The sequence below is a fragment of the Diabrotica virgifera genome, chromosome 2 (assembly GCF_917563875.1).
Source record: "Diabrotica virgifera virgifera chromosome 2, PGI_DIABVI_V3a".
NCBI lineage: Eukaryota > Metazoa > Arthropoda > Insecta > Coleoptera > Chrysomelidae > Diabrotica > Diabrotica virgifera.
Window position 1 is genome coordinate 64,793,013 of NC_065444.1, and position 16,459 is coordinate 64,809,471.

At 34.5% G+C, this 16,459-nt stretch overlaps 1 protein-coding gene across 1 annotated transcript in view; it reads left to right on the forward strand.

Moving 5' to 3' along the window:
- LOC114330080 (negative elongation factor B) overlaps positions 1-16,459 on the forward strand; it is a 43,192-nt gene that overhangs the window by 8,608 nt on the left and 18,125 nt on the right. The window contains exons 3-4 of the mRNA XM_050642609.1: positions 5,895-6,266; positions 15,808-16,227. Of these exons, the coding sequence (XP_050498566.1) occupies positions 5,895-6,266; positions 15,808-16,227 (792 nt within the window). The remainder of the gene's footprint in view (positions 1-5,894; positions 6,267-15,807; positions 16,228-16,459) is intronic.

Sequence of the window (16,459 nt, forward strand, 5' to 3'; positions counted from 1 at the left end):
CAGAACCTGGTTCAACTCAACATATGTGAAGCTTTCCTGCATTGCTGCAGATAAAATAAAGATGCCATGCCATGGTGATCGCCAACATTCGTCACGGACAGGCACAGCAAGAAGAAGAGGATAGAATTATTTTATTTTTAAATTAAATAAGCATATTCACTATAATCGTTGATTGATATATTGGACGGCCTCTAATATCTCAATCAACGCTATAATTCAATGAATTAAAAAAAAATAAGGAAAAATATTAAAAAATAAGCCAACGCTCAGTGAATCATGTGAAACGAAAAGATCAAAAATATTTTATTAGCTTTATGAGTATTATGAGTTTATCGAGCATAACTCTGTCGAGTTTTTTCAGTTATAACGATTTTTGACTTTTTGGTATTACTCAGAAGTCAAAACAACCAAATTTTTGCTCACGAATGGGTGAAAATCAACATATTTATTATAATAAAAAATAAGCATAAACAAAAAAAATTGTATGTGCAATTTGTATGCACGTTAAAAATTCGGTTAAAATTCACATTCTTATTCCAGTCAAAACACAATAATTAACAAGTCGCTGATGTGGCATTTCGATCATCGACCGAGAAACACATTAAATTTTTATTACTGGTGTTGATAACGTGAACGGTATCAAATTCACATCGTGGGCAGCTGTATCTATTTTAAATAATAAAAAATGTGGCAGAGTCTCGAAGAGTTATAACGCCATTGATGATGATGACCAAATACTTTTGAAATTACAAAAATGAATAGGTTTTTTTGTACTACAATCAAGATTATCGTTTTCAGGACAAGCAATTATCATCACAAATAGGATGTTTTGAACAGGGTTATTCAAAGCAGAGTGCTGCATGCACGATTTTTGAAAGAACTCACAATTGGAATTCGATATTTGGTAATCGAAATTACAATTCATGCTTAAATTTAATTGCTAATCACTATTTTCGTACCAAAAACCGGTTTAATGGCGATTGCTATAATAGCCCTATCTATACCTATAAATAACCCATCTGCACACTAATGGAACGCAGATTCGGATAGAGCGCGTTAAACAGTCTTGCTACCTGGGAACTATTATAAATAATGAGCAGTAGAGCAAAAAAGTTGAAAATGGTGGAGGTATTTAGCATCAACGGTTCTCCTTTAAAATCAATATGACGGCTTACCCTTCAGCGGAATTCAGTCGCAATTTTAAATTTACACCACTATTGACCTCCCCTAAAGGTTAGAATTATAAAATTTGGGGCAGCTCGGAAACAAGATTCAATTCAATAATTATGCTCCCCACCCCTTTTTAATATATTCCCGCTAACTCGGAAAATATCAACCGCACGAAAAAAATTGTCAAAAAGAAATAATTGTAGGAAATCATATTTGAAACAATTTTAAATATTCGTAAAAAAAAATGAAAGAGATCAAAATTCAAAATTATGTAAAAGTTAATTCTATCTACTAAGTTCTATTTTTGTATTATAGGTACCTACATTTTTGTCGTAAAACTCATAATTAACGAGACAATTCAATAGTTATGCTCTAACTCTAACCTCTAACTGTCACTATTTCCCCCCATAACTTGGAAAATATCGACATCATAAAATAGTTATTTTCCTAACTACTGCGGAAAGTGATAATTTCACGCACGAGACGCCGTTGACCCGAACGACGCGATAGCGGAGTTCGGGCAGGCATTCGAGTGCGAGGAACACACTTTCCGCACGAGTTAGGAATAATATTTATTCTAGGGCCGTACGTTTGGAAAAAGCCACAAAAAATAGAGTTATATCAATTTTTATTTAGAAGTGAAAATACACAAATCAATTATTTGACAAGGTTGTCAAAAACAAACTTTCAATATTAGTTTATTGCATGTATTATAATATATTATAATGCAATATTACAAGGTATTTTACTTTCCCGCACGTCGTGCGTGAAAGTGGAACTTTCGGAAACGAAATGCGTGCGTGAATCTTTAGTACCATGGTTGGATTATAACCGTTCACTGTACACTCGTCACCTCATCTGTCATTCTGCCTGGCATAATGACGGGGTAGTTACATTCGCGGTCGGACGGACCGATGGACAGACAGCCTTGGTCTAATTTCTCATCTTTAGTACCATCCTTGGATTATAAGCTTTCATTTGACACCTCATTTGTCATTCTACCTGGTACAGTGACGGAGGAGTTATATTCGCGGTCAGGCACACCGACGGATCAAATTTCTCATCTTTAGTACCATCGTTGGATTATAACCATTCATTCGACACCTCATTTGTCATTCTACCTGGCATATTGACGGAGTAGTTACATTCGCGGTCGGACGGACCGATGGACAGACAGCCTTGGTCTAATTTCTCATCTTTAGTACCATCCTTGGATTATAAGCTTTCATTCGACACCTTATTTGTCATTCTACCTGGTACAGTGATGTAGGAGTTATATTCGTGGTCAAGCAGACCGACGGACCAAATTGCTCATCTGTAGTACCATTGTTGGATTATAACCGTTCATTCGACCCCTCATGTGTCATTCTACCTGGCATAATGACGGAGTAGTTATATGCGCGGTCGGACGTACCGACGGACAGACAGTCTAAATTTCTCATCTTTAGTACCATCCTTGGATTATAAGCATTCATTTGACAACTTTATTCGGCAAAAATATTTCTTGAGGATTTTTTGTCCGATTTTTTGCGGGGATATTTTGTCAAAAAAAAATTGTGGGGATTATCTGTCCGGGATTTTTTGTGGGGATTATTTGTCCGGGGATTATTTGTGGGGATTATTTGTGAGGATTATTTGTGGGGATTTTTTGTCCGGGGATAATTTGTGGGGATTTTTTGTCCGGGATTATTTGTCCGGACCCCTAATAAACTCATATTTGTCAAGTACCGAAATTTCCTAAGGAAAGTTTCAAACGGGCCATTACGCTCCTGAATTTTTGATGTTTATTTAATTTTTTTCGTAGCGCCATCTTATACATAATTGCTACATTAACAGAGCTTAGATTCTTACAGATTCCTATACTTTTTGTGTATTATATTACAAGATTTACGTTTCACATGCCAATTTCTATTAATTCCAGAAATTTATTTTAAAAGTACACCACGCAAAAAGTACTTTATTAATTCACATTTTTTTAACGTTACATCCTTCCGTTACATATAGGCTAGTGCTAAACGGACTTTTATCATGAAATTCATTTAAATACTTGAGTAATTTAGATATAAACGCTCTTATATTTATTGAGAAAAAAGCAAAACTTTCACATTTTTTTATAAACAATACACAACAGGTAGGGTAGCAAAAATATGGCTGTAATTAGCGAGATATATTGTTAGTAGGTTAAGCATTTTTCGGTATACATATATGCTCTAGATTATGAGTGGTGTACTTTATAAAGGTGATGGGATCGCCTATACTTGTAACATTACCAATGGCCGGCCTTAAGACGTGAACTTAATAAAAAGAATAATATATTCTGTGATCCAAGTATTTTGTTGTTAAGGCTATGGGTACATAATTCGCAAATATTTTACGTGTATCCCTACTTTTTCTGTCTTTACACGGCAAATTACGTGTAGTAAAATTCACGCTGGTATGGATATGTAAACATTACTAGAATGTCATTCTACTTGAAAATGTCATCATTAATTTAAAGAGATGGCTTTTGAATGTTCTTGGATAACTGTTATTTTTATAATTGCAAATTATTAATTCAGTTAATAAATGTGATAATTTTTTCACTAACTATGTATTCAGTGATTGTAATAATTTATTTGTACAACAAAAACTAATACTCAATCGAGAAAAGAGGAAAAGTGTTAAAGTGATTTTTTAATAATATATTGTTATGGAACGCTTACAATTTTAAACATCTTTAACAACAAAATACTTGGATCACAGAATATATTATCCTGATGTAGTCTCTGCTTGGATCTTCCACAAATAATACACAATAAATAACTTTTTATTAAGTTCACGTCTTAAATCAATTATTTATCAAATACACTATATAGTATATATCAATATTATTTAATCAATAACTTAAAATTTTCCCGATGCAATGTCAAATATTTAAAATTGTCACTGATTGTCAGTGTCTGACTGACAATATTATATTCGGCTGAGTGCGTTGTAAGACAAAGATAGATTTGGAAAATATTACCACGGCATTGTGTTCATTTTTTTCGAATCCTGAAAAAACCAATAAATATTTTTGAAAAATTTAAACGCAGAATGAAAGATTAAATTATTACCGAGGGCCGAAAGTCCCTTAGAATAAATAAAAAGTTTATTCTGAATGAGATATTTGAATGTAAATATCACACTAAATTTTCTCTTAGTTTTTCACCCCTGTAACTTATTAAAATAAACATTATAGAAGTTCTCAGGGACTTTCGGCCCTCGCTAATAACGTAGTCTTTCATTCTGCGTTTAAATTTTTCAGAAATACTGATTAGTTTTCTGAGGATTCGAAAAAAATTAATCCCCATTTGAATAGCATTGCAGCCGAAAATACGTACCGATCCTCTTAAAGATGTTCAAAATTGTAAGCGTTCCATAACAATATATTATTAAAAAATCACTTTAACACTTTTCCTCTTTGCTCGATTGAGTATTAGTTTTTGTTGTACAAATAAATTATTACAATCACTGAATACATAGTTAGTGAAAAAATTATCACATTTATTAACTGAATTAATAATTTGCAATTATAAAAATAGCAGTTATCCAAGAACATTCAAAAGCCATCTCTTTAAATTAATGATGACATTTTCAAGTAGAATGACATTCTAGTAATGTTTACATATCCATACCAGTGTGAATTTTACTACACGTAATTTGCCGTGTAAAGACAGAAAAAGTAGGGATACACGTAAAATATTTGCGAATTATGTACCCACAGCCTTAAACTTTATATTCAAGCTGCCACCCATCTGCATCTTTTCAGTTTGAACATTGAATTTAAGCAAAAAAGCAATGTTTATCTATGCAATAAACTTTTATTACTGTTTTCTAACAGCTGTAGAAAATATTTTGAATGAAATAAATTACATGATACATTCTTCTTTTTGTGTCAATTAATTTAATTCAAAAATAAAAATTTTTGGACACCGTGTATAAATAATTATCTTAATATTTATATTAGTGAATAGAGAATTAAATAACCTTCTAAATGAGCTAGTACAGGACCCCTATTCTCATTTAAAAAAATAGTCGATTACGTCATCACGCCCAGATGGATGACGTCACTAGTATGGTATATATGTCAAAAAATCATAATTTAAAAATCGAATAACTTTTGTATTTAACATTTTTTTCTAATTCTGTAAATAAAGCAGTTTACAGGGGGGTCAAAATGTAGTGAATAACCCTGTACTTTGAGCTCTATACGCTTAACACCATTACTATTCCATACCCCCCAGACTATCAAGTAGTTGTAACCCCCTCCCTTAGGATCATCCTGGTTACACCTTTGCAAATTGAGTACTAGGAAGCAAAATTCATTTGATCTTTACCTACAGTCGGAAAAATGAAAGAATACCTATGAACGATTACATCAATCACTTATTTTGTATTTGCTGTCTTTTTCTATAAATAACAAACGTTTGTTATAGAAAAAGACATCAAATACAAAATAAGTGATTGATGTGATCGTTCATGGGTATTCTTTCATTTTTCCGACTGTAGTTAAATTGATGTGTTGTGGAATGCATATTGTAGATTCCACAAGTCTATTCATTTCTCACCTGTCTTCCTTGTAAATTGTAGAAGGATCGAGTACAGGTAAAAATTAGAATTTGTTTCTGTCATAAAAAATCTTTTAGATTTCTTGTTGCTTATATTCATTGTGTTTTCTTTTATAAATAATGTTAATATTTTAGGAGCTAAGGGAAAAACTGATAAACCATATTAATGAGATTGGCAAGCAAGAAGGTAAAGAACGTGATCACAAACTGAAAGAACTATTAGTGAAAAGTTTTCCTGTAATAAGGGTTAAAGCTATGAGACCCATCGTTATGGCTATTTTGAAAAATATTCCTCAGATTGAGGACCACTATTTAAAAGTCTTAGTTAGGGATAGAGAACTATATTTAGATACAGATACAGAAGTAAAAAGACAGATATGGAAGGACAATCAGTCTCTTTTTGGAGATGAAGTATCACCTTTACTCAGCCAATACATTAGTGAGAAGGAAAATGTACTATTTGATCATTCAAATTTAGCAACGCAGTTTTTTGGACCTTCACCAAAGGTTTGTTTATATCTACTGAATTTATTTAAATATATCTGGTAAAATATATATTGCAGTTATTGAAAAATGTATTTTAATTTGAAAAATGGATTCAAACAAAAAGAACTTGCTTAGACGGTAAGCGCCACACTGGTAGACACATGGGTACCTAATTTCTAGGAGGGGCTAATTCCAGAGATATGTTAACAATAGACCAGGCTAGTTATATGCCACTCAATGCATCGGGGTGTAACGCCAATATCAAGTACGGTGGTCTAGCTATCTTTGTCTGTCGTGCGAGTGTGAGCGTATCTACCAAGAGGTGGGAGTAATGGAACGACACAAACACAGAGGCGGCGGCCATCATATGCTAGAGAGAGAAAGCTAACCGCCGGTAGAGAGATAGATAGACCGCCGACCCGAACTGCTCCGCGTTACGCTATTTTTCGGAACTGGCCTAATCTACTTATTATTATATCTATGGCTAATTCACGCCATTCTCACTTGTGACTTTCATGTCTGTCATGTCATGTGACTGTCATGAAACTATTCAAAATAATTGTTTTCCAGACAAAAAATACATTAATTAATACTATTGTTACTCTGCTTAAAAAATTATTCAAACAGCAACAATATTACATTACTTTATAACTTTTACAACTTTAATACAATGACAACTATAAACTTCAAATACAGCTGTTCTATAAACTGTTTATATTGGTTTCTGTACATTTTCTGACGTTCTAGACGTCACTAGACATAAAAGTAAACAGTCCAACAAGTGAAGGGCCCAGAACTGTATTACCTCAATGTACCCGTGTGCCTAGAAGCGTGGCGGTTACTCTGTGGGTAATAAACCAATTTTGACATAATATTTACTTATTTATTGTTAGAATAGTAAGTTTTATACAAAAACATCAAAATATTAATTATTGTCTTAAAAGTACTTATTGAATGATGAACAATTATAGTTCTGAAGCTATTTTCTTGTGGCATCTTAGTGCAATTTACTATTTTTATTAGGAATAAACCAAAATTTTACTGTATATTGTTTATTTGATGTTTTGATTTCCACTTTGGACTAGATTCGTCTTCAAACTTCCACTAAATTGTGGCTTATTCCCAATAAAAATAGTAAATTGAACAAGTATCATAATGGCAGTATTTATGTTGATACTAATGTTTCAGCTGATACAGCCATTATAGATTCAGATTCTGTCTTCTTGTGTAGTGTCTTCTTCTTCATTCCAGGTATTCTCTGGAAACTTTGCTACATCTTTCCAAAGGTTCTCCTCAGTTATTTTTGTTCAGTTTATTTTAATTTTTGTTTAGTTAGTCGATGTTCATACTTTCTGTTTTTATGTTGTTTATGTCGGATTTATACTCAGCTATTGCCACTGCTGCTGCCGCTGACGGACATATTGCCCGAAATATGATATCGACGCGAGTGAGGTGTTCACATCAGTGCCTCGCCAATGTCCTCACAACTCATTACCGAACGACTCACAAGAATGGAATGTGACGACAGCATCGTCTTGCTCTCTTACTCACTTGCAGCTTTGCCGGCGGCAAGTGAGAGAGTGAGTAGTTGAATGTGAATGCTTACTCGCGCTCGCGTTGCCAGTCCTTTGACTGCCATCTCGAAAACCGACTTTTGACGCATCGTCGTGCAATGGCAGTAGCATGAGCAGCGCGAGTTAACTATTTACGCATTCACGCTGCCCACTTCCCTGTCCAATTCCCTGTCCAACAGGACTGAGTATAAATGCGGTATTACATTTTGTTATGTAAGTACTTGTTAAGTATTGTAATGCCTTTCACTCTTGTGAGAGATAATATCAGTGCACTAGTTTGTATATATATCAAGATGTCAACACATGTTTCAGTAAAAAAACGTGCGAATTAGCCTTTGGATTTCCTTTCAGATTTCTTCTGATCGAAAATTTTTAATCGATCAGCATGCAAAGCTACATGCAAAATAGTATATTAAGTATGGAGAACGGTAAGGGTTTTATACCGATCGAAGACAATTGTTTGGAGGAGGAGCGGAGCGACGACTCCAATTATTGTCTGAGATCGGTTACCCTTAACGTTCGACATGCTTATAACGTTTTTTGCAGGATTGATACCATTATAAATTATAAAATTAAACATTTTCCTCATATTGACTAGTTTCATTCATTTTATCAAGATAGATACTTTGGTTGTTAGGTAGTAACTAGGGTGCATAACAACAATGGAGAATTGAGTTTTTATTTAGTTGTCAATAATTTTAAGTACAATTTTGATTATTATAAATTAAAATATGAGCGAAAGTGAATTTGAAGAAATTGAACGGGCTTGGGAAGAAGGGTGTTCCGCAATTATTCCCGAAAAATCCAAAATCCGTTATCAAAATACCTACCAAAGTAGATTTCATTAAATAATTTAACAAATTGTACCATAAGTTTCAATATTAATAAATAATTCGTTAGTTTTCTTTATTCTTTCAAAAAATAAATTAAAATTAAGAGATTTTTTAACTCGACGGTAAGTGAATTACTTACCGTCGAGTTGGAGTACTTACCGTCGAGTTGGATTACTTACCGTCGAGTTGCTAGTAAATGTCACCTACTGACGTAAAATCTGTCACGGTATACAATCAAAAATGATCAGTCGTGCAAAAAAGTATCTTAATACCGCATTTATACTCAGTCCTCTTGGACAGGGCATTGGGCAGGGAAGTGGGCAGCGTGAATGTGTAAATAGCAGACTCGCGCTGATGCTCGCCATTGCACCTACATACCCAAAGAGTCGGTTTTTGTGGCGGAAGTCAAAAGAGAGGCAGCGCGAATACGAGTGGGTATTCACATTCAGCTACTCTCTATCGCACTTGCCGCCGGCAAAGCGGCAAGTGAGTAAGGGAGCAAGACGATGCTGTTGTCACGTTCCTTTCTTGTGAGTCGTTCGGTAATGAGTTGTGAGGACATTGGCAAGGAACGGCGAGGAACTGATGTGAACACCTCACTCGCGTCGATATCATATTTCGGGCAATATTTCCGTCAACGGCAGCAGCAGTGACAATAGCTGAGTATAAATCCGGCATACGAAAATACAACGAGATGTTCTACGATGAGACCATAGGAAAAAATTTAAAAATATAATCAACCTTCGCCCTACTCAAAACTGACGCCTATGACCGGTACTAGAAATTCGCAACTGATGAAATCGATTTATCCCTAGAAAATAAATCAGTGTACCAGTTTTCATTTTTAGAATGTAAGCGTTCTGGACGCCATTTTTAAAGAGCTCTAGCTCCATTAGGGGGCGATCACTACGGAGACCAAAGGATGGTATCCTAGCCTAGAGCATGGTATCGTACTCTTCATATTCGTGAATTCTCGCATTTCAAATAATGCATTTATTTTACGTAGCGATCGCCATATTATTATGAGCTATTCAGGAATTCTTATGAAATTTCTCTCATATAATTTTGCATTTCGTTAAACTTACTTTAAATGCTCATAAAAAAGTAGTATAATATGTTTGATTAAATTTACATTTGACATTTATATTCGTGCAAAATTTACTTATAGTACATTCTTTCACGGTTTTTGATGTATATTTTAAAGAACCTCTTGGATTGACATGCAATTTGGCATACGCATAGCTAACATGTCATAGAAAAAAAGTGATATGGTGCCGATGTGTGTTTTTGCCCTGGGGTGAGTTTCACCCCATCTCGGAGGTGAAAAAATATATGTTTAAGATAAGTCCCGAAATGGATAAACTGACTAATTTTAAGCAACTTTTGTTCTATAGAGTTTTTTCACCAAATAAATACTTTTTGAGTTATTTGCAAGTGAATATGTTCATTTTTCAACAAAATAACCACGTTTTTAGACGGTTCTTCGCAAATAACTCAAAACGTAAGCATTTTGTCGAAAAAAATATTCTTAACAAAACTATATCCTATAAAAAAAGTGAAAAAAACAGTGTATATATTAGGTCTCTACACCTAGCAAAAGCAGAGTTATAGCTAATGAAAAATAGGTTCATATTCGAAAAATTCCAAATAGAATAATTCAATGTGAAATATCCAAATAATGAAGCATTCTTGGGAAAAACACATTACAACTTTTTTAAAATGTTTAAAAAAAGCTTTATTTCTGTTTTTATAAAAAAAATTTCCAGCATGAAATGTAAGCAAGTTACGCTCAAAATAAAGTTGGTCCCTTTTGTTTCGGCAAAAAAAATCAGGAAGATCACCCCCCAATTAGCAACTTTGAAATTAATCGTTACCGCTTCACAAATTACTTTACTTATGTTGTGTTTATAATACGATCTGTAAGTCTCATTGATTAAAAGTGCTTATTTTTGAAGAAAATTGGTTTTAAAGTAAAATTTTTAAAAATTTGTTGCATTAAAAAAATGCTTTTTTTCAAAATAACTTAAAAATTGTTAGAGATACCAAAAGTCTTAAACAATAAAAAAAGTCGGCTTTACTTTTCTGAATATTTTGTATTTTTTTGTTTTTCTGTAAGACAAAAATTGGTCAAGATTCGGTGTTTCTAAATTTGCATACACTCGTGATAAGTGACTCGTTCAAGCTCTTTTAACTACAGCTCTTTCAAAAATAAGGACTTTGAACCGATGAAACTTACAGATCGTATGATCAATACATACGCGAGTAAAAAACTTGTGAAGTGATAACAATTAAGTTCATTTGAAATGCTAATTAGGGGGTGATTTTGCCGATTTCTTACCAAAAAAAAGGAACAACTTTATTTTGAGCGTAACTTGTTTACTTTTGATGCTAAAAATTTGTTTTAAAAAACAAAAATAAGCATTTTTTAAACACTTTAAAAAAGTTAAAATGAGTTTTTCCCAAAAAAGTGCTTCGTTTTTTGGTTATGGCACGTTAAAATATACGATTTGGAATTTGACGAATATGAACCTATTTTTCATTAGCTATAACTCTGCTTCTACTAGGTACGTACAGTGACCTAATATATACACCAAGTTTTTCATTTTTTACGTGCTATATTTTTGATAAGAATTTTTTTTCCACCAAATACTTACTTTTTGAGTTATTTGCGGAAAACTGTCTGAAAACGTGGTTATTTTGTAGAAATAATACCAATATATCCCGCCTACTCCATTCCCAAACAATAATCACCAATATAACCAAAACCTCCCTGCACCTCAAATGGATCAACCAAATACATCAAATGCTTCCCAATACATCCTCAGTGGAGAGGAACTTGTCATGGAAAACTCAAGCGATGAAGACGACGAAACCATAGAAAATGTCCATGATTGGCAAACAGTCAAAAAAATTACAAAAAAAAGAAAAGCAAACCCCAAAGATGATAACACAACAACAATGCAAGTGAGTACAAACAACAGATTTGAACCATTAGAAAACCTAACTGATAATAATAACACACCAGTAACACCTAAACCTCCACCTATATTTATCTATGGGGTAAATGATATCAAAAGGATGACTGGAAACCTATCGACAGTCATTAAAGCAGAAGACTACCAGTCGAAAGCTCTCCCAAATGACACAATAAAAATAAACACAAAAACTATTGAGTCATACAGAAAACTTATACAGCATTTAAATAGTAGCAAAATAGTTCACCACACATACCAAGCAAAACAAGATAGAGCTTATAGGTTAGTTATAAGAAATTTACACCACTCGATGCCAGTTGAAGAAATAAAAAGTGAACTAGCTAAATCAGGGCATACTGTCCGTAATATCATTAACGTATTACACAGAGTCAATAAATCACCACTGTCAATGTTCTATGTGGACCTAGTACCGAAAGAAAACAACAAACACATCTATACACTGGATTCTATCGGCAATATGAAAGTCAGCTTTGAACCTCCTCACAGAAAGAAAAATATAACACAGTGTCAGCGCTGTCAACGTTATGGACACACAAAAGCGTATTGTACAAGACCTTACGCATGCGTGAAATGTGGAGGAAGTCATCCAACGCCAGAATGTACAAAACCCAGAAATACACCAGCAAAATGTGCCCTGTGTAACGGAGAACACACTGCAAACTATAAAGGCTGCGTAATTTACAAGGACTTGCAAAATGTAAGAAATAATAGGCAACGCGGAAATCAGTCAACCCATAATAATCAGAACCCACATCAAAATGTTAACCCAGCACCAACTTCACAGTATCAGAGTCAACAATCACAGTACCAACAACAGAATGGAACCCAATCCTATGCCCAAGCAGTAAGAGCAGGAAATCAAGTAGCTGACATAGGGTCTCAGATGAACTTATTCTTAAACGAATTTAAAGCAATGTTCACCCAACTAATGAATCAAAACAGCATGATCCTTACCACGCTAACAACATTAATTAATAAAATTCATTAGATCTGTTCGAATAGCCGAATGGAACGCAAATGGTTTAGCAAACCATAAAGCAGAAGTAATCCAATTCCTAGAGGACAACATAATAGACATCCTCTTTGTATCCGAAACGCATTTCACAGAAAGAAGCGTAATTAAAATACCTCAATACTCAGTCTACCACACTAGTCACCCAGATGGAACAGCCCATGGAGGATCTGCAATAATTATAAGGAACAATATACAACATCATCAAATGCCGGAACATAAAACAGATAAGCTACAAGCAACAATACTTAATATAAATGCCAGGCCTTGGAACTTCGAAATTGCTGCAATATATAGCCCTCCTAGACATAGAATCACAACTGAAGAATACGAAGAACTATTCAACAAGCTAGGTAACAAATTCATTGTTGGAGGTGATTGGAATGCTAAGCATACGAATTGGGGTTCACGACTCATTACACCAAAAGGCAGAAGCCTACTAGATGCCATCAACAACACAAACTGCACCTACTTATCGACGGGACAACCAACGTACTGGCCGTCCGATACAAATAGACTACCAGATCTACTCGACTTCTTTATCCTAAAAGGAATTGCAGCAAACTACACAAACATAGAAGCAAGTTGGGATCTCTCGTCTGACCACACACCAATCATAGCAACAATCAGCACCCACATAATCAAACGACCTGAAATACCCAAGTTGACTTCCCCTAAAACTAATTGGTGTGAATTCAAGTACCAGCTTGACACGAATATAAATCTTGGAATCAGACTCAAAGAAAAAGATGACATAGATAAGGCTATAAACCACTTCACCTGTCAAATTCAGCAAGCTGCATATCGAGCTACACCATCAACTCCAAAGCAAGAAAACAAAAATACCACTTCGAATTATATTAGACAACTAATAGTCGAAAAACGAAGAGCAAGAGGTAGATGGCAAAGAAGCCGCAACATTAATGACAAACACGAATATAATCGATTAACCAGACAATTAAAAACAGCGCTAAATGAAGCACGCAATGCCACATTTGAACACTACATTAGTACCTTGTCTAAAGAAGATCACTCAATATGGAAGGCAATAAAACACTTAAAGAGACCTACAGAACACAACTCGCCAATTAAGAAAGATGATGGTACTTGGGGAAGATCAGACGAGGAAAAAGCTTCAGCATTTGCAGAATACTTAGCTGGTATTTTTAAAGAACACCAAGTAGAGAATAATGATGATGGAAACTTAATAAGAGACTTCCTGGATAGTGCTTGCCCTATGACGCTTCCAATAACACCATTCAATACATCAGAAGTTAAACTAGAAATAGAAAAATGCAATAACCACGAAGCACCTGGATTTGACCTAATAACAGGATTAATACTGAAACATCTTCCGAGAAGAGCATTGGTCATGCTAACTACAATATACAATAGTGCAATCAGACTGACATATTTCCCAATCACATGGAAATTTGCGCAAATAATAATGATTCACAAACCGGGTAAACCTCCAAATAAAACATCATCCTATCGGCCAATCAGCTTGTTGCCGATAATGTCTAAGATCTTCGAAAGACTACTACTTGGTAGACTGAAGAGTGACATTAACCTAGATGTAGAAATACCCACACACCAGTTTGGTTTTAGAGAGAGACACTCCACAACACAACAGACTCATAGAATTATAACAAAAATCCTTACTGCTATTGAGGAAAAAAATATTGCACAGCGGCATTCTTAGATGTAGAAAAGGCATTTGATAGAGTATGGCATACTGGACTTTTATACAAACTCAAATGTATTCTTCCAACCCCCTACTACCTAATCATGAAATCCTACATTGAAGATCGTTACTTCCAAGTAAAATATAACACAGCAACTTCCACATATTTTCCCATTAAATCAGGTGTACCACAGGGTAGTGTCCTGGGCCCTCTCCTTTACCTATTATTTACCGCAGATATCCCAACCACTGAAACAACCCAAATCTCAACATTCGCTGATGACACCACCATAATCGCTGTCAATGAGGACCCTATTATCGCGTCTGCACAACTGCAAAACCACCTTGACCAATTGGGAACATGGCTCAACAAATGGAAGGTGAAAGTAAATGAAACGAAGTCAACCCAAGTTACATTTACAAACCGAAGAGATGTATGCCCAACAATAACACTAAATGATACACAATTACCAGTCAGCACACAAGTCAAATATTTGGGACTAACCCTTGACAAAAGATTAACATGGAAGCCGCACATCCAAGCCAAGAAAACCCAGATCAACATCAAAATACGACAAATGAGCTGGCTTATTGGTCGAAAATCAAAACTCAATATTGAAAAAAAATGTATAATCCTGTATAAAACTATGATAAAACCAATTTGGACCTATGGTGTTCAACTCTGGGGATGCTCAAAGCCATCAAATATCAAGATAATACAAAGAGTCCAATCAAAAATATTGAGGATGATATTCAACGCACCCTGGTATGTAAGCAATAAAACCCTACACGAGGACTCAGCTACACCTTTGGTAGAGGAAGAAATTCCAAGGATCACAAAGAGCTACCTTGATGGACTGAGAAGTCATCCAAATGATGAAGCAAGACTGCTGAACACTCCTCCCGAATTCGCAAGACGACTGAAGAAACTATGGCCAACAGATTTAATAAATTAAATATATACATATTGTGATCAAATGTAAAAAATTATAATAGGAGGGTTGCCACAGGGCAGCTTCTCCCTCATGTATTTAACATTCAAACTATTTGCTTATAGCTTCGATGAAGCAGATTGTAAATGAAAATATGTAATAAAAAAAAAAAAAAAATTTGTAGAAAAATTAACATATTCACTCGCAAATATCTCGAAAAGTATTAACTTGGTGAAAAAGCTTTATAGAACAAAAGTTGCTTAGAATTAGTCATTTTATCCATTTTCGGACTTATTTCGATCATATATTTTTCACCCTTAAAAGGGGGTGAAAGTCACCCCTAGGGCAAAAACACACATCGGCACAATATCACTTTTTTTCTTTGACTTGTTATCTATGTGTATGCCAAATTTCATGTCAATCCAAGCGGTTCTTTAAAATTTAGAGGTTTTGCAATAGTTTACCTTTAAAGAACATACTATTATAGTGGTGGTGTTGTAACAGTAGTATGTAACATAATTCATGTTGTAGGTAAGAAGACAAGGAGAAGTCGTCCAAAAACTAGCCCACATGATAGGTAACAGCGTCAAACTGTACGATATGGTACTTCAATTTTTAAGAACTCTCTTTTTAAGAACTCGCATTGTCCATTATTGCACACTACGAGCCGAACTTCTTATGGCACTTCACGATCTCGAAGTTCAAGATATCATTTCTATAGACCCTTGCCATAAGTTTACTTGGTGTCTGGACGCATGCATCAGAGAGAAAAACGTTGACATTAAAAGATCGAGAGAGTTACAAGGTTTTTTGGACAATGTGAAACGAGGGCAGGAGCAAGTGCTTGGCGATCTATCAATGACACTATGCGATCCTTACGCTATTAATTTTTTAGCTACTTCTGCTATCAAGATCTTGCAACATCTAATACATATGGAAGGAATGGCTAGAGTAAGTCCATTGTTACTTATTTTTTTTAATGTTTATTAGGCAATCTGTTATAACATATAACAATATGCACATTTTATCTGTGAAAAATGACATGCATAGATTGTGAGCAGCGCCACACATCTCTATAGAGATAATATTAAATTACTGTATGTACACATATTATTAACTTAGCTACTGTAACAATATTAATGTCTGTGTTAATCTAATGGTGTCTGTCTCTTTAACCGTTTTG